At 46.1% G+C, this 27702-nt stretch overlaps 1 protein-coding gene across 3 annotated transcripts in view; it reads right to left on the minus strand.

The window, feature by feature from the left end:
- Positions 1–27702, minus strand: part of ash1l (ash1 (absent, small, or homeotic)-like (Drosophila)) — a 228447-nt gene that overhangs the window by 35650 nt on the left and 165095 nt on the right. For all 3 annotated transcript variants that reach the window (XM_060820802.1, XM_060820800.1, XM_060820801.1), the window contains 7 exons: positions 19190–19235; positions 16729–16837; positions 13504–13710; positions 10071–10217; positions 8121–8229; positions 6022–6183; positions 4417–4511 (listed from right to left, as the gene is read on the minus strand). In XM_060820802.1, the coding sequence (XP_060676785.1) occupies positions 4417–4511; positions 6022–6183; positions 8121–8229; positions 10071–10217; positions 13504–13710; positions 16729–16837; positions 19190–19235 (875 nt within the window). The remainder of the gene's footprint in view (positions 1–4416; positions 4512–6021; positions 6184–8120; positions 8230–10070; positions 10218–13503; positions 13711–16728; positions 16838–19189; positions 19236–27702) is intronic.

Here is a 27702-nt window from a genome sequence, read left to right on the forward strand (position 1 = left end):
AAAAATAAAAGAGGGCTGTTTCTAGGTTCAATTAAGAAAAAAAAACAGTACAGCACAGGATCAGATCCTTCAGCCCAAGCTTGTGCTGACCCATAATGCAAACACTTTTTGCAGTGGCGCGGTCCCTATCTTTCTGTCCCCCGCCGGCTCATGTATCTGTCCAAATGCCTGTTAAGCATTGCTATTGTATCTGCTTCTACCACCTACTGTGACAGCACATTGCAGGCACTTCCCACCTCGGTGTAAACTGCTTTCCTTTCACACCTCCTTTAAACCTCCCTCCTCGTCGATCTATGTCCCCCCAGTAACTGGCATTTCGACCCAACTATACACTCTATCTGTGCCTGTCGTAATTTTGTAAACTTGTATCAGGTTGCTCCCCAGCCTCTGATGTTGAAGTGAAAAACTAACCAAATTTATCTGATCTCTCCTCACAGCTAACACCTTCTAAACCATGAAACATCCTGGTGAATGGTTTCTGTTCCCTCCTCAAAGCCTCCATATCCTTTTGGAGGTGTGGTGACTAGAACTGTATGCAATAATCTACATGTGGCTGAACTAAAGTTCTATATAGTTGCAAAATGACTTGCCAATTTTTATACTCTGTGCCCTGACTGATGAAGGCAAACATACCTTCTTGACCATCTTATACACTTGTGTTGCCACTTTCAGAGAACTACGCCCAGATCACTCTGACATTAATACTTCTTAGGGTTCTGCCATTCACTGTACTGTCCACAGCTCCCCAAATGTTTGTGTTACCTGAAAACCTCCTGATCAGACCACTGACATTTGCCTCCAAATCATTTATATTACAAACAGGGGTCCCAGCACTGATCCCTTCACAACACCACTCGTCACAGATTCCCAGTCAGAAAAAAAACCAATGAATAATATCGTTCGGGAGCTATTCTACCAGCCCACTGCAGATCACGGGACTTCACCTTTTGTACCAGCCTGCCATGAGGGACCTTGTCAAGGCCTTGCTAAAGTCCATGTAGACAACACCCACTACCACCCCATCCTCTGCCATTTCCTTGAAAAACTTAAGTTTGTGAGATATGACCTTCCCTGCATAAGGTCATGCTGCTGACTGCTAATAATGCCATATTTTTTCAATTGTGAGTAAATCCTGTCCCTAAGCATCTTCTCCAATAACATCCCTACCACTGAGAAAGTTCACTGGCTTGTACTTTTCCAGATTGTCCCTGATACCCTTGTTAAACAAAAAAAACATTTGGCTATTCTCCAATCCTATGGGACCTTGCCTGTGACTAAACAGGATACAAAGATTTTGTACAAGGCCATAGCAATTTCCCCCTCAGCATTCTGGGATAGATCCACCTTACTAAGTTTCAAACCACCCAACACCAGCTTTTATACATGGACATGCCCTAGAATATCAACATGGCTCACCCAGGACTCACCATCCACCAGGTTCTTCTCCTTTGTGAAGGACCTCACCCACACCCTCTGGCTCCCATACATCCTCCACACTTCCCCTGGCTACCCTCTTGCTCCTTGGATACATATAAAAAGCCTTGGGATTGTCCTTAATCCCGTTAATTCCTCTTATCCCTCCTAGCTCCTCCATTAAGATATTTCTTTGATATCCCACGAAGGCTCTGTCAGTCTTCAGCTTCCTAAAATTTAGATACGCTTTTTTCTTGCTGACTAAGCTCTCAATTTCTCGTCATCCAAGGGGTTCCGAATCTTGCTGCCCTTATCCTTCATGGTGACAGGAACATACTGGTCCTGAACTCTAATCAACTGCCCTTTAAAAAGATTGCCATGTGCCAGATGTGTATGCACCCTCAAACAGCCACCCACAATCTACATCCCCCAGGGAAGAGAGAAGAGAGATGTCTTTCAGAAAGCAGCCAAGATCAAATCATTAATGAATGCAAGGAACAGAAACTGCTGGAAATCCACATTACAACCACACTCAGATGGGCAAATATTTAGGGATAAGGCTCAAAATCAATTCAGATGGACAGAATCTGAGCTTCTCTGAGATGCCAACAGGTAGCTGTGCGTTTCCAGAATCACCTGCTATCACCACAGACCCAAGTTAACTCAGAAGAAGATTAACCAAATGAAGTGCTGATGTTGCAAAAAAGAGTTACTGGAAACACTCAGCACGTCTGACAGTATCTGCAAAGAGATATCAAAATTAACGTTTCAGGTCCCGGTGACCCCCTCAGAACTGAACAGCATTAACTTGAATTTCTCTTCACAGATGCTGCCAGACTTGGTGAGTTTTTCCAGCAACTTCTGCTTTTGTTTCAGGGAAGGTTAAACTGGGTGAACTAAGAACAATCCTATTGTTACAGCGTTGTGAAAACATTGAATTGGGAACAACTTTGGCACGTCACACAACATGAGCTGGAAGTGAGAACTAAGATGTTAGTGGGCCTCCATAATGCATCATTACGGTAACACCAGCACCAGGACAGCACTAAACTACTGCTCGAGGCCAATGCTCAGCATGGTCTGGTCACAGAACACGAGAAAGTGCACACTGCTACTCCATCATTACTGCACTGCCATCAGTTACTTGGCAGCCTGCCGCAGTTGGACTTGATTAGTCAATTTCTCAGTCACAGAAAGTTTCCTATTGCCATTCGGAGCTGGACCCTCTCAAATGGGTGGAGTGGGATCAGCAATTTGGTTAGCAAGTTGTACTGTTAATACTGGATTGGGATCATGAAGAGCAAGACTGTCCCCGAGCGTGAGACTTACAAACCAAACTCTCTATTCTAGGCCGTGCAGAGTTAGACAATGCTTCCCCACAGGAAGCAGGCGGCTGTTTTTATCAGTGGGATGGTGGGGTGTGAGCACACATATGTGGATCTGAGCGGGGGGAGGGGGAAAAAAGAGAGCGGGGGGAGGGGGAAAAAAGAGCGCGGGGGGAGGGGGAAAAAAGAGCGCGGGGGGAGGGGGAAAAAGAGCGCGGGGGGAGGGGGAAAAAGAGCGCGGGGGGAAAAGAGCGCGGGGGAAAAAGAGCGCGGGGGAAAAAGAGCGCGGGGGAAAAAGAGCGCGGGGGAAAAAGAGCGCGGGGGAAAAAGAGCGCGGGGGAAAAAGAGCGCGGGGGAAAAAGAGCGCGGGGGAAAAAGAGCGCGGGGGAAAGGGGAAAAAGAGCGCGGGGGAAAGGGGAAAAAGAGCGAGGGGAGGGGGAAAAAGAGAGCGGGGGGAGGGGGAAAAAGAGCGGGGGGAGGGGGAAAAAGAGAGCGGGGGGAGGGGGAAAAAGAGAGCGGGGGGAGGGGGAAAAAGAGAGCGGGGGGAGGGGGAAAAAGAGAGCGGGGGGAGGGGGAAAAAGAGAGCGGGGGGAGGGGGAAAAAGAGAGCGGGGGGAGGGGGAAAAAGAGAGCGGGGGGAGGGGGAAAAAGAGAGCGGGGGAGGGGAAAGAGAGAGCGGGGGAGGGGAAAGAGAGAGCGGGGAGGGGAAAGAGAGAGCGGGGGAGGGGAAAGAGAGAGCGGGGGAGGGGAAAGAGAGAGCGGGGGAGGGGAAAGAGAGAGTGGGGGAGGGGAAAGAGAGAGCGGGGGAGGGGAAAGAGAGAGCGGGGGAGGGGGGGAAGAGGGGGGAAAGAGAGAGGGGGAAGGGGGAAGAGAGAGGGGGAAGGGGGAAGAGAGAGGGGGGAGGGGGAAGAGAGGGGGGAGAGGGGAGAGAGAGGGGGGGGGGGGGAAGAGAGGGAGGGGGGGAAGAGAGGGGGGGGAGGGGGGGAAGAGAGGGGGGGAGGGGGGGGAAGAGAGGGGGGGGGGGGGAAAGAGAGGGGGGAGGGGGGAAAGAGAGGGGGGGGGGGAGGGGGGAAAGAGAGGGGGGGAGGGGGGTGGAAGAGAGAGGGGAGGGGGGAAAGAGGGAAGAGCGGGGGGGAGGAGAGAGAAACAGGAAAATTAATTCAAGGTTTCAAATATAACTGATGACATGATGATGAAGGCTTGGAGAAAGTGCTCTGATTAAAATGGGAACTCCCAGAGTGATAGCACAGGCATGACTGGCTGATGGGTCTACTCCTCTGCTGCATCACAACTATACTCCGTGCCAAAATGTTGACCAACTGCAGAACAGGCCTGGCAACACCTTTAACAAATGCCTGCGATTGCTAGCTGATCGCCTGGATCTCAGACTGCAACACAGTGCACTTCCTAACTGAGTAAGTACTCAGTACCCAGGTTTTCATCCCCTGAAGGTAACCAGGGGCCGGGGTGAAATAGCACAAGGCTTGGCTCGAACAGAGAAAGGCTGGTTTAAGGAAATGCTTGGGGTGAAAAATTGCGACTGGCTCTTTTTGGGAGAAGATACTGATCACCCATAGCACATTTTGCAAACTAACCCATAATTGATGACATTAGGAAAGCATTCTGTCGAATCTGTGTAGTTCTATGGTGTGACTTTGTTGCTGAACATCAAGTCCTACCTCTCCCTGTTGGACATGGGCTTCATCTGGTGAGGTTGGCTCAGTTTGGCAGGGTTGTTAACGTTGTCACTCGGCTCCTCTGATACATGCCCCCTCTGTGATGAAACACAAAATGAACAGTTGAGACATGCACTTGCTTTTGACATCCTTAAATCACAGGCAACGACAGCAGATGTGTATCTCTGAGATGGAACAACCACATAGCTCTCCTGGGAATCAGCAAGACAAAGCGACTACCCTGGGCAAGGCAAAGTGATTACATATTTATCCCCCTAGCTTGCAACGTATACTCAGTTACCCACTCTCAGCCTCAGTGTGCCTTGGTTAGGGTTTGGGAATGAATATGTCAATACGGATTCCAGTTCCTGATTGCTAGACAGTGGCTCCGACAAGGAACAGTGATTGGAAATGGGGACATCAGTTAGGATTCATGCTCCTGATCACTAGGCTGTGTCTCCAACAGGGAATATGTATGATAGACAAGGAAAGAATCAAACTTTGTAGCAATGTACCCTTACATCGCTGCCCAGTCTCATGGAAGACATTAGCCAATAGGGAAAAAGAAAGAAGGGCTTATGCCTGAAACATCAAGACTCCTTCTCCTTGGATGCTGCCTGACCTGCTGTGCTTTTCCAGCAACACATTTTTAAGCTCATTAGCCAATAGGGCATTGGAGCATAAGTGCGCCACTCCGAGAGAGGAAAAGAGAAGCATAGAGAAAATAAAGGACGTGTACTGCTCCAAAGAATACACACAGTGGGAGGCCATGGCCTAGTGGCAATCCAGAAGCCCAACCTAATGCTGTGGGGTCAGAGGTTCAAATCCCACTATGGCAGCTGGTTGACCATGATCGGATCCAAAATCCACCAACTCATTTAGCTTCAATTATTACACTTGGAATAAAGAGAAAATCTGTGGGGGCTCTGCAGTTGTAGAGGCCCTACCTCTGAGCTAGGAGCCGGGGCTCAGGTTCCACTTCCTCCAGAGGTGTGTAATAACATCTCTGAACAGTTTGATTATAAGTTTTATCTAGAAAGCAAGTCTTGGTGATGGTGATCACATAAACATTGGCAATGACATAAAAGCCCTAATTCACTAGTGACCTTTAGGGGAAAGGACATCTGCTATCCTTACCTGGACTGGCTCACATGCAACTGCTGACCCATAGCAAATGTGATGGAATCCCCAAAACGGCCAAGCAAATCACTCCGTTCAGGCGTAATTGGGAATGGGAAATAAAAGCCAGTCACACCCACATCTATTTGTTTGACTGGGGGCTCAGTGGTTAGCACTATGGCCTCACAGCACCAGGGACCCAGGTCCGACTCCAGCCTCAGACAACTGAATGGAGTTTGCAGTGTCTGCACGGATTTCTTTCAAGTGCGGACTCCGGTTTCCTCCCACAGTCCAAAGATGTGCAGGTTAGGGTGAATTGGCCACGCTAAATTGCCCAGTAGTATCTAGGGATGTACAAGCTAGGTGGGTTAGCCATGGGGAATGCAGAGTTAGAGGGATAGGGTAGGGTCGGCATGCTCTTCGGAGAATTAGTGCGGACTAGATGGACTGAATGGGCTGCTCCCTCACCGTAGGGATTCTATGACTTACCCTTTTCTTTAACCTGTGCTTGGATTTCCTCTTCTCCTTCAATCTGCCCGGTTTCTTCTGTCCATTCGCCTGCTGGCCGTTTTTGTTCAGCAATCCATTCACCCTCTGGCTGCGTCCTCCGATAATACCACGACATTTCTCCGCCCCACATTTACAAAGTTGCTGCAACACACAAAACACCCAAGCAATGCCGCTGGGTTTAGCCATGCCTTGGTGAATTCACTCTTCAAACTTCATCAGCCCAGTGCACCAGCTACACGTGGCATTCACACAAATCAGAGCTGCTGTGTCAAAAACGCGGAGGATCCAATTCAAGGCTTCCCCAGTGCTGTCGAGTTTCAAGAACCTCTGTGTTCTTTCTGACAGAGCCCACTGTACAGAGAGACCCAGGGAAACTCAACAAGTCAACCAAGACGTGTACAGCAAAATAGAGTTAACGTTTTAGGTCGATGGCCATTTTTCCACAGCCTGCCTGATGAAAGGGCATTGACCTAAACATTAACCTTGGTTTCGCTTCATATGAATTGGTGAAAATTGACTGCGTACTAAAGTATTGTGCTTTTGTGTCAGAGGCCTGGAGTTTGGCCAAATAGAATTATGATCTTAACCGGTGATTGGTCATACCAGTGCATTTCGGTGAAGCTAAAGTGACTTATCTGGCTTACAATCTGTCAACAAACCACATCTATTGTAAGCAGAGCTTTACCATATCACTTTGATTACTCAGGTTAAATTATTGATCTTAAACAATCTCAACTATACCTCTAGACTGTACCTAAAAATATTGTCAGGACAGGGACAGCACGGGGTTAGATACAAAGAAATGCTTCCTCTACACTGGGTCCATAAAGATACTCCTAGGAAAGGACTGCACGGGGTTAGATTGAGGAAAGCTTCCTCTACATTGTCCTCCAGCAAATATTCACAAGAGAGGGATAGCACAGTAAAACTTCCACTGCACTGTCACCAGCGAACATTACCGGGTCAGGTACAGTAAAGGTCTACCTAAATATTTCTGGCCCCAGTTTAATAAGAGCAGCTTCTCTGATGCACAGTATGACAGTTTCAATTTCAATTACTGAGATCAATGTATTTCCATATTATGGGTGGCTGTCTTCCTGTCTGATATTCGCTGGGAATGAAAGAGCCTTAAACTAATGCAGACGTGAATTTTTCAGCCGGGACAATTGAAGTTCAACACAATGTCTGACACACCAGAATGAAGTGAGAACATTTACACAGGTTTCTGTTACTGCGCCATTTGGGCTGTTCATGTTTAAATATAAAGGAAACACATGGAAACAACCTCAACAGTATTTCCGCCACTACTTCAGATGTGCTAACTGCTTTAGGCTGATTTCAGAAACTGATACAATTGATGGAACATCACTCAGTCAGCACAGTGTGCTCATGTTTGTAATGCCCTATTTTGAGTCACACAGGTACAGAGGAGTATACACCCAAAAGAACAGTGCTGAGACCCCCATTCTAAACCCCATGTGATTAAACTCTCTCAGTGTAATGCTGAGGGGACCCAAATGGTCATATCATTAGCCAAGGTGATCACAGAGTTCTTTATGGTGCTAAAACAGGACAGGGGAAAGAAAAATAACCACACATTCCTTGTGGCCGTCAACTTGTGAGTAAAGCAACTGCACATCAGTTAAAAAGGAGGAAGGACTGAAAGCTTCAAGTGCACAGGGTGCATTATAGTCCTGCTTTTAACAACACTGTCACCGTATATATACGATTAGATTGGATTACTTAGTGTGGAAACAGGCCCTTCGGCCCAACAAGTCCACACCGATCCTCCGAAGCGCAACTCACCCAGACGCATTCACGACATCAGTTTTGGTGACTAAGTGCAGAGTGAGTTTCCTAACACCAGCCTGATATGGTTCAAACTAGGCTTACTGAGAAAATGGCCCCCGGTGTACATCTGGGGCACGGATACGGTCACTGGGAAAACTAACAAAACATTGGCTTTTATCTAACTTCATAGTGGTTTCTATAGCATGCAGTGAAGCAGATATTTTGGATGACTTTTCGCAGACAGTAGTGTGTGAATGGTTACAGAATGCTGCAGCCAACCACGTTACCTGCTTCTCCAGGTTGAATGCGTGGAAGTTGTAGTCATATGTCAGTTCAGTCCCAGCCATTACATCTTTCAACGCAAACAGCCCAATCCTGTAAACGCCATTAACCGACCTAGAGCAGAAAATGAAATGTGTACTTTGTTTATGCAGTTTATCTCAGCGCTGCACAATTCTAAACTCAATCTGTATGATGCTTCAATCAGGTCTGGGCCAAGAGGTACAAAAATTAATCTCCATGTCCCAGGGCAGGGAGCTGACAAATCTCAGAAGGCTTGATTCTGTTCCTTACAATTATCTGGTGCCAGGCTGTGAATACTACTTAAGAGTAGGGTTCGCATCAGCTGTGATGCCATAATTAAAAATGTGCTGATATTAGCTGTCCTGAGTGAACTTGGAGAGAAGTTCTTTTTTCTGCATTGAGAACTCATCTCAGTAACATGGCTGGGCTCGACTGTAAAATTACTTGCACCCCTATGCAGACGCACGACGACTGAAGGAGTACCTTTTAGTTCTGATAATTCCCTTAGAGAGATCTAAAACCCTAAATTAAGTAATATAATCAATTGTCGATGATGACCCTTGAACTTTCGTGGTCACAGTAGCTCCAATATAGCAAGCAGGAACACTTTAGTTGATTTGGATCTTGAGAACAGAGTCTGGTCAGTCTTTGATGGGTGGAGTCGACACATGGTGATGGAGGTCACATGGGTTTGGGCCAAAGCAGTGCCTTGATCTCCCAGTATATTGAATTAGTCATTTATGAACCCCAAGATCACAGCTGCAGTTGGACTGTCTAAAGCAGGACTGCAAGAGTATCTTTCATTGTGCTACTAATATGGAGGAGCCGGTGTTGGGCTGGGGTGGACAAAGTTAAAAATCACACAACACCTGGTTATAGTCCAACAGGTTTATTTGGAAGTACTAGCTTTCAGAGCGACGCTCCTTCATCAGGTAACTAGTGCGGCAGGATCATAAGGCACAATTTATCGCAAAAGATCACGCGCCATGCAATTAAAATGATACACTGAACAAACAGCAATCTAGATTTTAATTGCATGACACTGTGATCTTTTGCGATAAATTGTGTCTTATGATCCTGCTCCACTAGTTACCTGATGAAGGAGCAGTGCTCCGAAAGCTAGTACTTCCAAACAGACCTGTTGGACTATAATGTGATGTTGAGATTTTTAAGGATGCCACTGTTCAGTTCAACAGCAGTGTAGGGTACATGAGGGCATTTAACATTGGCAGTTACAGCCAGCTACAATCTATCCTGTCAATGTTAAAGATCTTCTGGCACCATTTTTTTTAAAGATTCGATTCGATTCGATTCGAATCTTTACAGCATGGAAACAGGCCCTTTGACCCAACAAGTCCACACTGACTCTCTGAAGAGTAACCCACCCAGACCCATTGCCCTCTAACTAATGCACCTAACACTATGGGCAATTTAGCATGGCACATCTTTGGAATGTGGGAGGAAACCCACGCAGACACGGGGAGAATGTACAAACTCCACACAGACAGTTGCCTGAGGCTGGGATCAAACCCGGGACCCTGGTGCTGTGAGGCAGCAGTGCTAACCACTGAGCCATTGTACCACCCCCAGAAGAGCAAACATCCTATATCAAAATCAGACCAGACAAAGCAGATGAAAACCTAGACAGTTACTGCTCCATTTACTGTCTGCAAGCATTGGGACATGAAGTTTAAATAATCAATTTACATTTTCTTTAGTTGTGTTCTTTCTTGTTCTCAACCAGTGCACTTCATGCTTCCACAGATCAACAACACATTTATTCAGCATGTAGTTCCGAAAGCAAGACTTTTCACGTAACCAGACAACTTTGATGGATTTATTGCTAACACTGCACAGCACTTTTAACCAGAACCCTGCTGGTAAACACCACGTGCAGTTGTATGTTCAATGTACATGTGCTTTCTACCTCTTACCATTTTTGCATTTCACAGTTAGGACTGCAGCTGTGATTGATAAACCGTGCCTCATTGCCCATGCGGTAACTGTCGATTACCATCCCACTGTCCAGGTTCAAGCAGTAATGATCATTGTGGTTCTGGTATTGTTCTATCATTCGGTTCCTAGGGAAGATGAGAGAAGATATTCAAACAGTCTACCTCAGCTCGGAGGGTTCAAATTCCATTTCAATGGAGTCAGCTGTTCAGCTGCTGGTTAAACATCCACAAGCACTTCGAGGAAGACCCGAAAACTCCTCCCAATGCCTCGGCCTCCATCCATGCAGTCCTCAAAACACACCCCCAAGAGTGTCATGGCTGTTACTTTCGTCACACTTTGTGGAATCATCCTACCAAGATCAATACAGCACAAGAACAGGCCCCTCCAGCCCAACAAGATTGACATACACTAGCTTTCTAAATTAACCTTTTGCCTCTTTGCAGTGCACCTGCCTCTATTACCTGCCTATTCTTGTATCTGTCCAGATGCCTCGGAATCATTCCTACTGGATCCAGATCCTCTGGCAGCATATTCCAGGCACTTACCACCCTCTGTGTAAATAAACTTGCCTCACATCTTTAAACATACCCCCTCTTACCTTAAGCCAATGTCCTCAAAAATCACTGTGCACACCTTCGTTGCAGAATGTGCCTATATCACAACTGTATTTCAAAAATCACTGTGCACACCTTCGTTGCAGAATGTGCCTATATCACAACTGTATTTCAAAAATCACTGTGCACACCTTCGTTGCAGTATGTGCCTATATCACAACTGTATTTCAAAAATCACTGTGCACACCTTCGTTGCAGTATGTGCCTATATCACAACTGTATTTCAAAAATCACTGTGCACACCTTCGTTGCAGTATGTGCCTATATCACAACTGTATTTCAAAAATCACTGTGCACACCTTCGTTGCAGTATGTGCCTATATCACAACTGTATTTCAAAAATCACTGTGCACACCTTCGTTGCAGAATGTGCCTACATCACAACTGTATTTCAAAAATCACTGTGCACACCTTCGTTGCAGTATGTGCCTACATCACAACTGTATTTCAAAAATCACTGTCATGGTTTCATTGACTGGAACATCCCAGAAGACCTAGGAGTAGAAATCAGACCATTCAGCCCATCGAATCTGCTCTGTCATTCAATCACAGCTGATAAATGTCTCCACCCACCGTTCTCCTGCTTCCTCCCTGTAAGCCTTGATCCTCTAGACAATCAAGAACCTATCTATCTCTGTCTTAAATACATTCAATGCCTCGGCCTCCACAGCCTTCTGTGGCAGTGCATTCCATAGATTCCCCACTCTCTGGCTGAAGAATTTTCTCCTCATCTCCGTTCTAATGGGTCTTCCCAGGTCCCATCAGGTCAGAGTCTCTCCTACCAATGGAAACACCTTCCCAACATACAGAATACTGAACGGTCTGGACAGAGTGTAAGTTTCAATTAGATCCCCCTCATCCTTCTAAACTCCATCGAGTATAGACCCAGAGTTCCCAAACATTCCCCGTATGTTAAACTTCTCATTCCTGGGACCATTCTTGTGAATCTCCTCTGAACACACTCCAGATGTGGTACATCTTTCCTGAGATATGGGGTCCAAAACTGTGCACAATACTCCAAACATGGTCTGACCAGAGCCTTATAAAGCCTCAGATGTACATCCCTGTTTTTACATTCACGTCCTCTCAAAATAATCATAATTGCATTTGCATTCCTAACTACTGACTCAGAGATGAAAATGTGTTGCTGGAAAAGCGCAGCAGGTCAGGCAGCATCCAAGGAACAGGAAATTCGACGTTTCGGGCATAAGTCCTTCATCCTGATGAAGGGCTTATGCCCGAAACGTCGACTTTCCTGTTCCTAGGATGCTGCCTGACCTGCTGCGCTTTTCCAGCAACACATTTTCAGCTCTGATCTCCAGCATCTGCAGACCTCGCTTTCTCCCCTAACTACTGACTCAACCTACAAGTTTACCTTGAGAGAATCCTGGACTCGAACTCCCAAGACTCTTTGCACTTCAGATGTCTGAATTTAGAAAATAGTCTATGCTTCAATTTCTCCTACCTCTCACTTGCCCACGTTGTATTCTGCCACATCTTTGCCCACTCTCCTAGCCTGTCCAAATCCTTCTGCAGCCACCCCACCAGCTCAATGCTACCTCTCTTCTACTTATCTTTGCATTTGTCTGCAAACGTAGCCAGAATGCCCTCAGTTCCTTCATCCAGATTGTTAATGTATAGCGGAACACCACTGGCCACCGGCTGCTATCCTGAGGACACACACACACTCCAAAGATGTGAAAGATGTTATTGGAAGTAGGAGTTCTTTCCTTTCATTTCCAAGCACTCTCAGAGAAACAATGAATCCAAATATTGTATTTCAGCAAATCTCAGCCAAAAAAGCATTCATTGGGTAGAGTGTCAAACGACAAGGACATCGGGACAGTATTAGACATTGCGGAGATTGACAGCAGTGACAGGAGCCTGCTCTGATTTCTGCACTGTAACACTTTATAGAAGCTGTGTAAGTGGACATTTTCCTTTTGCCAGGATAGAATGTGGAGGCTGGATGCAACCAGGAGCCGGAATCATTTAGTGGCAAGATCAATGGAGTAAAACTTTCCTTCTGCACTTCTCACTTGTTTTAGCCAAATGGATGCTAATGAGAATCTGCCTGTATACCCCACTTCTTTACCGTGACTTAGGATTGTCCAACTCTGCAGCCAACATAAGCACCGGAACATACCGCTCGACTGCTCCATAAAGAGAGAAGGGGGCTGCTTCCAATAAAGACCCAACCTCTGGCACTACATCACACTCCTGCTCACTGCTCGGCACTTCCTCTCGATAAGATGTTGTGAAACTTGAAAGGGTTCAGAAAAGATTTACAAGGATGTTGCCGGGATTGGAGGATTTGAGCTGCAGGGAGAGGCTGAACAGGCGGGGGCTGTTTTCCCTGGAGCGTCGGAGGCTGAGGGGTGACCTTATAGAGGTTTACAAAATTATGAGGGGCATGGATAGAATAAATAGACAAAGTCTTTTCCCTGGGGTGGGGGAGTCCAGAACTAGAGGGCGTAGGTTTAGGGAGAGAGGGGAAAAATATAAAAGAGACCTCTGAGGCACACAGAGGGTGGTACGTGTATGGAATGAGCTGCCAGAGGAAGTGGCGGAGGCTGGTACAACTGCAACATTTAAAAGGCATTTGGATGGGTATGGAGGGATATGAGCCGGGTGCTGAAGGTGGGACTAGATTGAGTCGGATATCTGGCCAGCATGGACCGAAGGGTTGGTTTCTGTACTGTACAGCTCTATGACTCTAAGTAATGATTAGAAATTGGATTCTGTTGGGATATTTAGCTCCTGCACAATACAGAAGGAATATGGAAGGTCTGCTTACCTGAACTCTTGCTCACTGACCACCTCACCCAGATATTCGATGATGAACTGCCCGGCCTTCAGAGCTTCCTTGGTGCGAATGCCCCAGCCTTTACCTTCTGCTCGAAACCTCTCCAGGCACTGCACCCACTCATGCCTCTGGATCCGCTGGTTACAACAATGCTCATCACAGGGACATGTGCTTGGGGCACACTCGGCAAAGATCATCCTACAACAAAGAGGGGGGATCAGCTATGCTTGACATTGCGATCATTCAGTCTCTGCGCTTCGTAAAACGTGAACCAACGGGAGCACAGTGAACGACAGCACTGCTTTACTTCGAGGGAGAGCTGGAAATATACAGCTGCTTACTCAGGATCAGAGAAAAGATGGGCTGGCAGTTTATATTTTAACGGGTCCCCAGACAGGGACTGGGTTGTTCTTCAATTCTAGCATTCACCATGTTGGCACCCCATCCACAAAAAGCCCACACACTTCACTGGGTGGAGTTACAGTAAGGCATGTTGGACACGTAACTGATCTTGAAGACACTGCAAGTTGCATGATGGCAGAGCGGTGGACATGATCTATATGGACTTCAGTAAGGCGTTCGACAAGGTTCCCCATGGGAGAGTGATTAGCAAGGTTAGATCTCATGGAATACAGGGAGAACCAGCCATTTGGATACGGAACTGGCTCAAAGGTAGAAGACAGAGGGTGGGGGGTGGAGGGTTGCTTTTCAGACTGGAGGCCTGTGACCAGTGGAGTGCCACAAGGATCGGTGCTGGGCCCTCTACTTTTTGTCATTTATATAAATGATTTGGATGGGAGCATAAGGGGTGCAGTTAGTAAGTTTGCAGATGACACCAAAATTGGAGGTGTAGTGGACAGTGAAGAGGGTTACCTCAGATTACAACAGGATCTGGACCAGATGGGCCAATGGGCTAAGTAGTGGCAGATGGAGTTTAATTCAGATAAATGTGAGGTGCTTCATTTTGGGAAAGCAAATCTTAGCAGGACTTATACACTTAATGGTAAGGTCCTAGGGAGTGTTGCTGAACAAAGAGACCTTGGAGTGCAGGTTCATAGCTCCTTGAAAGTGGAGTCGCAAGTAGATAGGATAGTGAAGGCGGCGTTTGGTATGCTTTCCTTTATTGGTCAGAGTATTGAGTACAGGAGTTGGGGGGTCACATTCTGGCTGTACAGGACATTGGTTAGGCCACTGGTCTCCTCTCTATCGGAAAGATGTTGTGAAAGTTGAAAGGGTTCAGAGAAGACTTACAAGGATGTTGCCAAGGTTGGAGGATTTGAGCTCTAGAGAGAGGTTGAACAGGCTGGAGCTATTTTCCCTGGAGCGTCTGAGGCTGAGGGGTGACCTTATAGAGGTTTACAAAATCACGAAGGATTTGGGCAACACAGTGAATCTCCCCAAAATATTGTCTTGTGCTTTGACCAGTGGGACATAAGGTGCAGCATTCTTTATGTGAGGGGAGAGGAGCCGTGCCCTGGTAACTGGGATGGTGGCAGCTGCCCAAGCTCATTTTACCACTTGGCTCCTTGGATAAGATCAACAGACAAAGTATTTTCCCTGGGGTAGGGGAGTCCAGAACTAGACAGAATAGGTTCGGGGTGAGAGGAGAAAAGACACAGAAGAATCCTAAGGGCAACTTTTTCATGCAGAGGGTGGTACATGTACGGAATGAGGCGTCTGGATGGGTATATGAATCACAAGGGTTTGGAGGAATATGGGTTGGGATATCTGATCGGCATGGACGAGTTCGACCGAAGGGTCTGTTTCTGAAGGTGCTGCACACCTCTATCATATAAAACTACAGCAAGCAATACTGAAGCTAACGCAGTGTACAGACATCTATCAGTGTTTTAGCACTTAAGATAAATTGACTCTAGATTAGAGTGCTGGAAAAGCACAGCAGGTCAGGCAGCAGCAGGGGAACAGGAAAATCGATGTTTTGGGTAAAAGCCCTTCATCAGGAAAATAAACTGACTGCCATTCGCATTTAGAGGGTAGAAGCAGCTTTGCTCTAAATAACCCTGCGCTGTCCCCACCCTGGGACTGTTTGATGGGGAACACTGTAGAGGGAGCTTTACTCTGACTCTCACCCTGCATTGTCCCTGTCCTCGGGGCCTTTGATGCTAACAATGGGTACTTAAATTGAAGAGCATTCTGGTTAGTGACAATGACATCCCTGACCTTGATGAATATAGATTACCTATGGCAACTGCTGAGCAGTTCAACAGGCTGAAATTGATGGGGAGGTACAAACCCTATTGTCAGGGCTGGGGAATCGAGATTGGAAGGCTGGTTGTGCATCTGTTTCCCCGAACATGCGGCACACTGGGCTTCCTGTTTTATTACAGCTCAAATCTTCAGATTATAATTAATAATATGAGGAAAAACATCAGTGCACAGCTTTTAGGCGAACTGCCAAGAGCTGCTAATGAGCTTGCATCAAATAGCTTCAAATGTGCATCAACACAGCACAGCAAGGAGCCAAGTGGTAAAATGAGCTTGGGCAGCTGCCACCATCCCAGTTACCAGGGCACGGCTCCTCTCCCCTCTCAGAAGGAATGCTGCACCTCGTGGCCAGCTGGTCAAAGCACAACACAATACTTTCGGGTGATTCACTGTGTTGCCCAAATCCTTCACATGACAGTGGGCATCATTTGCCTTGGATGGCTTGACAGCAGCATCAATTCTGCTTGCAGTTGATGTGGGTACAAGGAACAGAAATCCCGGTCAATGTCCTTCATAGTGTAGCAGCAGCAGCAGCAAGGTTATCCAAGGTTCCTTTCTCATTCTGGTTAACAGAAGCTGACCCAGCAGCGGATCAGTGATCGGAGCCGAGTCACTCCTGGCCAACACGGAGCTATGGCAGTTGATGACAAGCTGTGGAGAATAAACGCGGCCAGACTACTCTCACTTCCTTCCCATGTCCAGTGGCTGGGCCCTACCAGAGATCAGGGAGATGATCCCTGGGTGTTTCTGCTGCTTTGGGCTCAGTGCTTTCCAGTCAATGCAATCAAACCTCCCTGACTTTCAGCCTCCCTTCACCAAGATCAGATTATTGCAGGACAGTCAACAGCTGCCCCTGTTTGGCAGCATCTTCAACCAGTCTATCTGGGCTATGCCATTTAACAGGGGTGAAACCACAGTATTCTCAAGAGGTCTCCAGGTTAGCAGCAAGGCAGGGTGCTTACTTGGTGGTTTTTACACAGACTGGCATACCTGTTCAGGCAGTCCTCCATGCAGCTCTTCTCCGCAGGGTCTACTGGCCTCTTACAGTTGCAAGTTGTGGGCTCGCACCCAGAGAGAGGTTTAACATCAACAAACACATCTATAAAAAGGACAATATGACTTGTGGTTATACATAACCTATGTCTAACATGGAGAAGGTATTTCTAAATATAGTCAACTACACCATCCAGATAGAAACAACCCATCACAGAACATAGAAAAGTACAGCACAGAACAGGCCCTTTGGCCCACGAGGTTGTGCCGAGATTTAATCCTAACGTAAAATATAATAACTTAACCTACAAACCCCCCAACTCACTGCTATCCATGTGCATGTCCAGCAGTCACTTAAATGTCCCCATCCATATAAACAACCTTAATCCCTAAAGTAGCTTTCCATTATGTTCTGCACAGTATAGTCCCCCACATGAAGGAGGATCCTAGTCTGGTCTTAGACCAGGCTGATCCCTTTCCCTGCTGCAGAGTTTCTCAGGGTTGGGCGACTGGGGGCTTCTGAAAGCTCTATGGCTAGCTTGAGGGCTCTCAAGCTGGACAGTCCAAGGAAACAGCTGCCAGCTGGTCCCAGTGATTCATTGCAAATGCCATCCTGCATCCAGGCAATTGGCAATCCTGACATCTCCATGAAGCAGCGAGCTGACATATTAACCAGAACAGCCATTGCTGCAAAGCTTCGTCCAACACTTGGATTGGTATCTAGTTGCAGATGACCAGCTCTCACAAAGCTTATCCTTCATCAGGATGTGCATTTATTACAATCTTCACAACTTGCCTTCATTAGGGGTGGCACAGTTGTTAGCCCTGCTGCCTCACAACACCAGGGAACCAGATGTGATTCCGCCCTCGGGCAACTGTCTGTGTGGAGCTCCCAGTGTCTGTGTGGGTTAACTCCGGGTGCTCTAGCTTCCTCCCACAGTCCAAAAATGCACAGGTTAGGGTGGATTGGCCATGCTAAACTGTCCATAGTGTCCAGAGATGTGCAGGCTGGGTGGATTAGACATGGAAAACGCAGGATAACAGAGGTGGGGTAGGGAGTGGGATACCCTTCAGAGGGTTGGTGTGGACTCGGTGGGCCAAATGGTAGGGATTCCATTTTGTGATTCAGTTGTGTCGTGCAACTGTAGTTTGAGCTCGCACAAACTGAGGTTTGTTCAGAGACCCCCCAGCCACCAGCTTGCTGTCAACAGACAAACAATAAACCGTGCTGACAGAAAGCGACAGCTGAGATTCCAATAGCCTGAGAGCTGCCCACGCTAACAGGTGCAGCCTCCTTGCTACAGAATCCAGCAGTGGGCTGATGCCAATCTTTAATCTCCTTTTTACCACATGCTGAAGGGCTAACTCCTGCTGCCAGCTGCCTTGCCTGGGTGGTGAGCTGCAATGTGGGAGCATACTGTGTCCATATAGCGGTGGAGTGGACTGGAAGAGGAGAAGACACAGTGCCTCCTCACTTCATCCTGTTCGCATACTCACTGTATGGAACTTGTATCACAGAAATGCTGCTGAGCAGGAGGCAGCCATTCGGCCCATTGTGTCTGCATCACTTGTTTGTGCATTTTAACTCCATGCCAATCTTGGCCAGTTCAGTGGTTAGCACTGCTGCCTCACAGCAACAGGGTTCCAGGTTCAATTCCAGCCTTGGGTGACTGTGTGGTGTTTGCACATTCTCCCAGTGTCTGCGTGGGTTTCCTCCGGGTGCTCCAGTTTCCTCCCACAGTCCAAAGATGCGCAGGTTAGGTGAATTGGCCATGCTAAATTGCCCATAGTATTAGGTGCATTAGTCAGAGGGAAATGGGTCTGGGTGGGTTACTCTTCGGAGGGTCAGTGTGGACTTGTTGGGTTGAACAGTTTCCACACTGTGGGGAATCTAATCTAATCTTTACCCTGTACATCATTGAACACCCGCCAAAATACTACAGCAGAAGGCACCTGCAACAAATAACAACAGGATCACTGAATAACCGATCCACTTCTGCATCCTGGAGGTGGCTGGGACCCCCAGTGCAGCACCAACCAAATGCACAGGAAAGAAAGTTCTACTTAGTAGGGACCATTCCCACGTCTTGTTCTACCAACTACGCCATGGCAGACAACAAGTGGGAATGACCCAAGAGTGGATCGAAACAATTTCAAAATATAAGGTGGTGTGCAGAATCCTCCAGTGCCTTATCACAGCTAAGGTCCAGCTAACAGTTAAAGAGCAGGTGAGCAGGGTGGAACCCCTGCCCCTCTACGGACGGAGCTCGAGGGCTCGGACACTCACTAAAACCCATTCACTCCACATGATGCACTCTGTAATACCTGGACCAAAATGCAAATATCTCATTAACATTCATTTAAAACAGATTCAGTTCCAAAGCTGAAGGAAAGAGTAACACAGTCATTTTAAAAAAAACATTCTAAGCAGGCAGCAGGGAAATGGAAAGCGCCTTACTTGATCGGATCTTTTTATAGAGTGGAACATCAGGCTTTTTGTACAGCTTAAAATCAGAAAGAGAAAATACAAATTAACAACAGTTATCATCAAACATACTGTCATGTACATCTACTTGGAAAACAATATTCTGCATAGCTTTATACTGGGGGTGAGCAGGAACTATTCCTTGGTCTTTGTTACATTGCGATGTAATGTACTGTTGGGGTGTGGACTTCGACACTACCTTCAGAGTGCAATAGGATGGTAGCGCAGAATTCCAACTGCTGTTCCTGAGTGGTGTGTCAACAGAGTTTCAGTTGCAAATTATTGGTTCTTGCTTGTGCTGTAAACACGTCTGGTGCAAGTGTGCCCCCAACTCTTCTTAACGACAGAGAACAGAGGAGACGGGCCAGAGTTGTAAATTAATGGAGCTGGAGGTTGCAGGATCACTCCATTGTCCACGGTGCAAAGATCACCTCAATGTTTCACCACAAGACCTCCACCAACTTCATCACATTAGACAAAGCCAATGGCTGGCCCAAACTAAGGTCGGCTAAGCTGCTGCAAGGATGACTACAAGACCATTCTGACTCTCAATAGTTTAACATAATTAGATATAACGATACGGTTTCGCTGTGCTGTGGATGGCAGTTTGAAACAATCAAGATCGTCACAATGAAAGGTGTACTGTGCTACTGGAGTAAATTTGCATGCCCAAAGAAACCCTCAGTTTGCAAACAAAGGATCAAAATTGTCAACCAGTCCAGGTGTGTAGGGTCAGGGTCTGTTTGAACAGCAAGAAAACAGTTGCAAGCAGTTATGGTTTGCAGGCTGAAGGAGCAGGGAGCCTGAAAATTGTAACAAAGCAAGCTCCAGTGTGACCATTAGAGCAGGACAGATACTGCTTTTAGAATTAAATAGCTAATTTTGGACACACAAGTGCTCCCAAACTGTGAATTAGTCAAGGAGTAGCCATTGGCTCCCCCTCCCTCTGACTGCATATAAACCAACATTTTCGTAACTACCATCAGTACGGAGGAAGGCTGACTCAAGCCGAAACATTAACTCCGATTTCCTCCCACAGATTTGAAGAGACCTGCTGAACTTTTCTAGCAACTTCGGCTTTTGTTTCTGATTTACAGTTTGTACAATTACTTTAGTTTTCTTTATTAAGATATCCAGTGGACTGGACTGTGGGTTTGGGAACCATGATCAATTTGTACCAACTGAGATTTGGTCATCCAGCAAAGGCTGGGGAATGGAATCTGGCTCAGTTACATAGCACTGGGGCAAGTTCACCCAGTTAGACATGACAACAGCTGAAACAAATAATTCTCAAAGTGAGTAAGCAGCAAGCAGTGCACGAACCAGCAATGCTGCTTCCTTTGTCAGGCCAGAATTAATACCATAGCAGTGTGTACTGTTGTCTTTCCAAGTCTCAGCGAGAAGTTTATTTGCCATATCCTTAGTGATGCTGGGAGTGCTGTGGTCAAATAGAGACCAGTTCCCTCTCAGTTCACACTGCATACTCTAACAATGCCTTGATTTAACTAGGCTGGGCTGTCAGCAGAGAGGAATGGTTCCCTTTTCCTGGTTTTGGATGCTTCTGAGCATGCATCACCCTCCCACCCCGTACTATACTGTCTGGACAAAATAAGAGCTCAATATGAGGAGCAATCAGACAGAGTCACTATCCTCTCAACAGCAGCGCAGTGATGACCAACAGTGCAGATCTAACTACAACACCCATTGCCCTAATCGTTCCTCTCCTCCCAGACAGAGGAACAAGATTTTCTTTGTTCAAACTTTGGAGAAACAGTTACTTTTTTTTTAAGTAAGTGAAAAATACATTCCACTCTACAGACCGTGCCAAGAAAAACACAACAGGGGAAAAAAAAATTCAGTTGGATTGATTGCACATTTTGAATCTCAAAGGGATAGCCCGAAGAAAGTGGGATTGCTGCAAAATACTGGGCACAGCACCAAACCAAAACCTTAATAAGCAGCTTTCACAGTACTACTGTCCTTACATGGGCATTTGTAGTGTATCTTCAGGAGAATATGTCAGAACCATAATTAGGCTGTTAACCCCTCTATTGGCACTATTATCTGAGCACCAAAGAACGTCAGTTTTTGTTTGATTATCCTAAAAGAACATCGAGGGGTAGCTGCACTTGCAAAGGTTATTTCTGCCCCCCATTTGCCCCTTTTAATAGCATGAAGTGAAACAATCTCCAAAAGTGACATGGATGAGGTTGTGGGTTCCACTCCAGCCTTCTGAATCCTGTGATTCTCAAGTGCAAAACTAAGTGTGGGTACATGCATGTGAAAAGGAGAGATAGGAAAAGGAGAGCGCAATTCGTGCCATATATGTTTTTCATCTTCCAGATAGCACATGGGACAGCGGTAGTGTAAGGGGAAAAGAAAAATGCTCAACTGGCAGCTGTGCAGTATAGAATGGAGTTAAAACCATTTACAACCGAGAAACCTGTCAACTGACATGAAGCTTTGACCTTCCTGTCCCCCTGCGTGTTTATTATTCATTTCAATTGCACAGAGGTCCCATTTCTGTACAAAGACAAAGCCCCGGTTAACTCTTTGAGGAACAGATCACATTTTTTTGCACCAAAACTGAAACTCTACACATGCAGCTGCCTCAAAAGCACACAGCTGCTGTAAACATCTCAGATTTCAGCTAGTGTGTGGGCGCTTTACATTGGAGGTTAGATGGAGAGATGAGCGCAACAGTTATAAACTTCAGAGTCTGTACTTTCCCATTCAGTCAATGACAACTCGCAGTAATTCAAAGCAGAGGAAAGAACTTTGTGCCAAAGGGAAATGAATGGGGCACCCAGTGTTTGTTTATATGCTTTTGCTGGTGGGGACTGCCCATGCTGGAAAGTAATGCCTTTAATATCCCCAGTTATTATCTCGCTACGGTTTGGTAAACTTTACTCCATTCCTTTTCACACAGCAGACAACACAGCAAGTGTGAAAATAAATGCCGCACTGTGAAATAAACTTCCAAGTTTTTTTTACAACAATGCACGTTAGGTCTACTGAAATATAGCAAGGTTCCTTTGAATATTACAATGTCTCTTCCTCCTTGAAGGCACCAACACTTTCTGGACTTCTAGCTCATTTGGGACAAGAATCGTATGGAGAAAGTGAGGACTGCAGATGCTGGGGATCAGGGCTGAAAATGTGTCGCTGGAAAAGCGCAGCAGGTCAGGCAGCATCCAAGGAGCAGGAGAATCGACGTTTCGGCCTATCACCCTCATCTTAACCTCCTTCCACCTATCGCATTTCCATCACCCCTCCCCCAAGTCCCTCCTCCCCACCTTTTATCTTAGCCTGCTGGACACACTTTCCTCATTCCTGAAGAAGGGCTCAAGCCCGAAACGTCGACTCTCCTGCTCCTTGGATGCTGCCTGACCTGCTGCACTTTTCCAGCAACACAAGAATCGTATAGAATGAGCTGCCAGAGGTGGAGGCGGCAGTTGGTACAGTTACAACATTTGAAAGGCATCTGGATGGATAAATGATAAGGAAGAGTTTGAAGGGATATGGACCAAATGCTGACAAATGGGACTAGATTTATTTAGGATATCTGGCTGGCATGGACAAGTTGGACCGAAGGATCTGCTTTCATGCTGTATAACTCTATGACTAATTCCTCCAGGGCTGTGTAGAAGTCTTCAAGGACATGGACAGTTATGTTAAAGCAGCCCAAATGATGCAAGTCATTTGTGTAGTCATTCAGCAGCTCCCTAGCCCCTGCAGTTGGGGTAACTGGATAGCAACTAGCAGCATATGTGGTTAATATTTACAGTAACTAGCATGGGACTACGGTGACTAAATGTGGCAGCCATATTATTGCACAATAGGGACTGTCTCACAGCAACAAGATTCATCCTGGTTTCTCTAAGATTCAGACCCCAACAGCAACAACAACTGCTTTTCTATACATATTTAACTGGATACGACATCTGAATACTCTTCACAAGAATGATTACCAGATAAAATATAACACCAAACCAAAGTACAAGAATAAAAGCTGAGTTAAAGAGCATCTTGAGGTTTCTCAGTATGTCTTTAAGGGATATGAGAGAGCGCGCTAGAGGCAGCGGTACAATGGGGACATTAAAATCTGAGCCTAAGACGGACCATGAGAACAGTGTTTTAGGGCTGAAAGAAACGACAGATAGGACTTATTCAGCCATATCTAATGTTTGCAATAAAAATCTTTAATGCATTAATGTGTTGAAGGCAGCTCAAAGATTTACCAGACTAGCCTAATACCTGGAATGGGCAGGTTGTCTTAAGAGGAAATGCTTGCAATATACAAAATCCTGAGAGGACTTGATAGGGCTGACGTTTCCTCTCATGGAGGAATCGAGAGAACTAGAGTCACTGTTTAAAAATCAGAGGTGATCCACTTATAACTGAAAAGAGGCAAAATGTTTCCTGTCGGTTGTGAATCTTTGGATTTCTTGCCCTGAAAGTGGTGGAAGTAGAGTCCCTGGATATTTATTCTTGTGGATTTTACATTACAATCAGAGCAGCCATTAGCTTACTGCACTACAGGACAAGCTCAAAGAGCTGAATGGTCTACTCCTGCACCTGATTAATATGGATGTGCAAACCATTCAGTGGGGCTGAAGATATTTAACAGAAATTATGATGTGTGGAGTTACAACAGAGACCACATAACCCAACTCCTTACACTCCTGTATTATCACAAGTTACTTAATAAATGCTTCCCTGAAATTATCTGTGCAGTCTACTGAGGTAGTTAAATTCTTCAATGCTTCCTAAAGTAAACTTGTTGGTAGGATAGAAACCATTTTGGGTCTAGAGAGCTCAACTTGCAGCCAGTACTGGACTTGGCGGCAGTGTTTCAGTGTTGGAATAGTTACTCTGGGGATAGCAGACAAGTTGCTGTTCTGTGCGGTTGTTAACAACACCTACTCAGAGCCAAGTCTGCCAGGCAACTCATCAAATGGGACTGACCTTCCAGTTACAGACTGTTCTATTCTGCTTCAGAATGTAAAAGTGCTGCCTGCGAATGCAGTGCAGATCTGTGGGATGAAAGCTTTGTCCCCCTCAGCCAGTCAACAAAGTTTTGTGTCGAGTGTGTAAATTTGGAACCAAACCAGCATGATAGTTTTTTAAAAACTGACTTGTGTCAAATTACACGTAGGTCAGCTGATATCTACAATAAAAGGGATAGATTTGTGGAACTCTTATTGCACAAGATTGATTATGGGATGCTGATCCTGGTATCAAAACAAAATACATCTTACTGAATCACTCAGAAATCAGTGAATCAATGTCCTGGGAGTAGTGGTGCGGACAGTGTAGACAAAACTTTACTCTTTATCTAACCTTGTGCTGTCTCTGTCCTAGGAGTGTTTGATGGGGCGTGTGTAGAATAAGCTGCACCTGCCATAGGGGTATTTAATGGAGATCTCTTAGAAGTGCTTTCATCTGTACCTGACAACTGCTTAAATGTTTCAACACTTACGAGATATTCAGCGCAGTTATCACTACACTAACACAAGAGGGTAAAACTAACTTAGAACATTACAGCGCAGTACAGGCCCTTCAGCCCTCGATGTTGCGTTGACCTGTTGAATGCCCATCTAACCTACACTATTCCATCCTCAACCACATGCCTATCCAATGCCCATTTAAATACCTTTAAAGTTGGCGAGTCTACTTCTGTTGCAGACAGTGCGTTTCGCATCCTTACTGCTTGAGAACCATTAAGCAGAAGTGGTGTGGTAACTTTATCCACAGTTAGCTCATTTGCTTCACACATTTCTCATCATTTCAGGTGAAGCTAGACTTCAGAGATTTGAACACATTATCCAATGTGGTAACGATAGACTTGTTCACTGTCTGAAATGAGGTCCTGCCTGCCAGCTCAGGGTGATATCCCAGCTGCCTGCACCCCACCCTACTACACAAGTCACAAAACACATCAACTGAACATCCTTGTCAGTTGCCACCAACAGTATCTTGCAGTATGCACAAGTAGTTGCCATTTTTGACTTCCCAACAACACTGACGCCATTTTAGTAATTAATCAACTGAAGGGTTTGAGTGCCCTCAGAGATTGATTAGATGTGATATAAGCAACTTGCTCATCTGTTCTGGATGGGTACGCAAAGGTTCCTGCTGATATAGGTGACCACCCTCTGTTTTCTTCTATACAGGTAGCGCCCTGGACATCAGATTCCACCCCAGGCATTGCAGATCCCGATTTCACTAAGAGCAGAATTGCAAGACCATCAGACCAGTCACTTCAGCTACTGAAGAGAGCCACCTTGTGGACCTGCTCCCAGTGGGACTGAACTACTCTTCAGGATCTTACTAAGTCCAATGTTTATCCAGATGCTACTGAAAGGTTGAATCATCTGCGATTTTGGACATGTTCCTTATCAGACTTCTAGAAGTACCACCTAATTAAGTCAGGAGTGAATTAATTAAAATTCAAGACAATCTATGCCTATTTCCTAAGGACTTTGTATCATGAATAGCTGGAGCCAGGTGTCTGGTGGGCTATGATGAGGATAAACACTTACCTTCCTGCCAGAACCCCTCTCTCCTCCACTTTCAATCTACTGGGACAAAGCTTTTAAATGGAATTTTGGTCCATGTTCCTTCAATCAGATTATTTTTCATTTTTTGTTCAACATTTGTCACAGGCAAATAAAACCACTTTCAAAATGAATGAACCGTTCAAGTGAAAAATAACCTTGTACTGACCCAGTTGCTCTCTTAAACATCAGCTATAGCAGAAAGCCAAACACGATATAAATTACTTTCCTTCGGTGAATGGAGCAGCATGTGATGCAAGGGTTATTGATATCTTAGCAGCTGCAGGATTTAAAAAAAAAACCCAAGTCTTTATTCTGATCTCAACCAGTGTATCGCATGGTTCCTTCAGCACCCATGACAGCATCAAACTGCAATTTTAGAAAGTATAATTGGGTAGGTCAAATTCTTATCCTGTACAAACTGAAACAGAAATAAACTGACAGAGCATTACAGATTCTGTCTTTTGAAACTTGGATTGAGCCTGGAGAAATCAATGAGATTTGTAACACTGGGTTAGGTCTGACATCCTCCAACACAAGTATAAGAGCATCAGGTAGTGTAGAACACTGGGGTACAGTACTGGTGGGGACAGGACTGTCCCTGTATAAGCCTGGGGTACAGTACTGGTGGGGGACAGGTCTGTCACTGTATGACACTGGGAGACAGTACTGGTGGGGGACAGGTCTGTCCCTGTATGACACTGGGGTACAGTACTGGTGGGGACAGGTCTGTCACTGTATAACACTGGGGTACAGTACTGGTGGGGGACAGGTCTATCACTGTATTACACTGGGGTACAGTACTGGTGGGGACAGGTCTGTCACTGTATAACACTGGGGTACAGTATTGGTGGGGACAGGTCTGTCAGTGTATAACACTGGGGTACAGTACCGGTGGGGACAGGTCTGTCAGTGTATAACACTGGGGTACAGTACCGGTGGGGACAGGTCTGTCAGTGTATAACACCGGGGTACAGTACTGGTGGGGACAGGTCTGTCACTGTATAACACTGGAGTACAGTACTGGTGGGGGACAGGTCTGTCCCTGTATGACACTGGGGTACAGTACTGGTGGGGACAGGTCTGTCACTGTATAACACAAGTACAGTACTGGTGGGGACAGGTCTGTCACTGTATAACACTGGAGTACAGTACTGGTGGGGGACAGGTCTGTCCCTGTATGACACTGGGGTACAGTACTGGTGGGGACAGGTCTGTCCCTGTATAACACTGGGGTACAGTACTGGTGGGGACAGGTCTGTCACTGTATAACACTGGGGTACAGTACTGGTGGGGGACAGGTCTATCACTGTATTACACTGGGGTACAGTACTGGTGGGGACAGGTCTGTCACTGTATAACACTGGAGTACAGTACTGGTGGGGGACAGGTCTGTCACTGTATCACACTGGGGTACAGTACTGGTGGGGGACAGGTCTGTCACTGTATAACACTGGGGTACAGTACTGGTCTGCTCTGGTTTTCTCAGCAATATAAATGCTACTGAATTATGGAATCAATGCTCTCAATTGCAGTATGCACTGCAGTATTACTGTTACTCACTTGAATCAATTCTTCAATCGTCAAGGCCTTGCTAATGGTGACTGAAACACCAGAAACCTCTGTGTCTGTGAATATAATTCGCTTCTACCTGACTATATTTCCACAATCCTAAAGAAACGATGGGCACAAAGCAGCTCCGGTTGGAAGTGAGGTTTGGTTGAGGATGGGGTCTGGGCTGGTACGAAGAGGGAAGACAGTATGTGATGACTGTGCAGTTTGTTAGCCCTGATAATTTCTTGTGACCGAGTCTTGGGGGGGGGGGGGGTGATTGGTTACATTTACATGAAATTGTACAGTCCACCCTTCGAAGGCAGTCGAGCAGAACACATCCAACTCAGTGAGGCTGGGCGAAAGTGGAGTACG

This window comes from Hemiscyllium ocellatum, chromosome 50 (assembly GCF_020745735.1).
Source record: "Hemiscyllium ocellatum isolate sHemOce1 chromosome 50, sHemOce1.pat.X.cur, whole genome shotgun sequence".
Lineage (NCBI taxonomy): Eukaryota > Metazoa > Chordata > Chondrichthyes > Orectolobiformes > Hemiscylliidae > Hemiscyllium > Hemiscyllium ocellatum.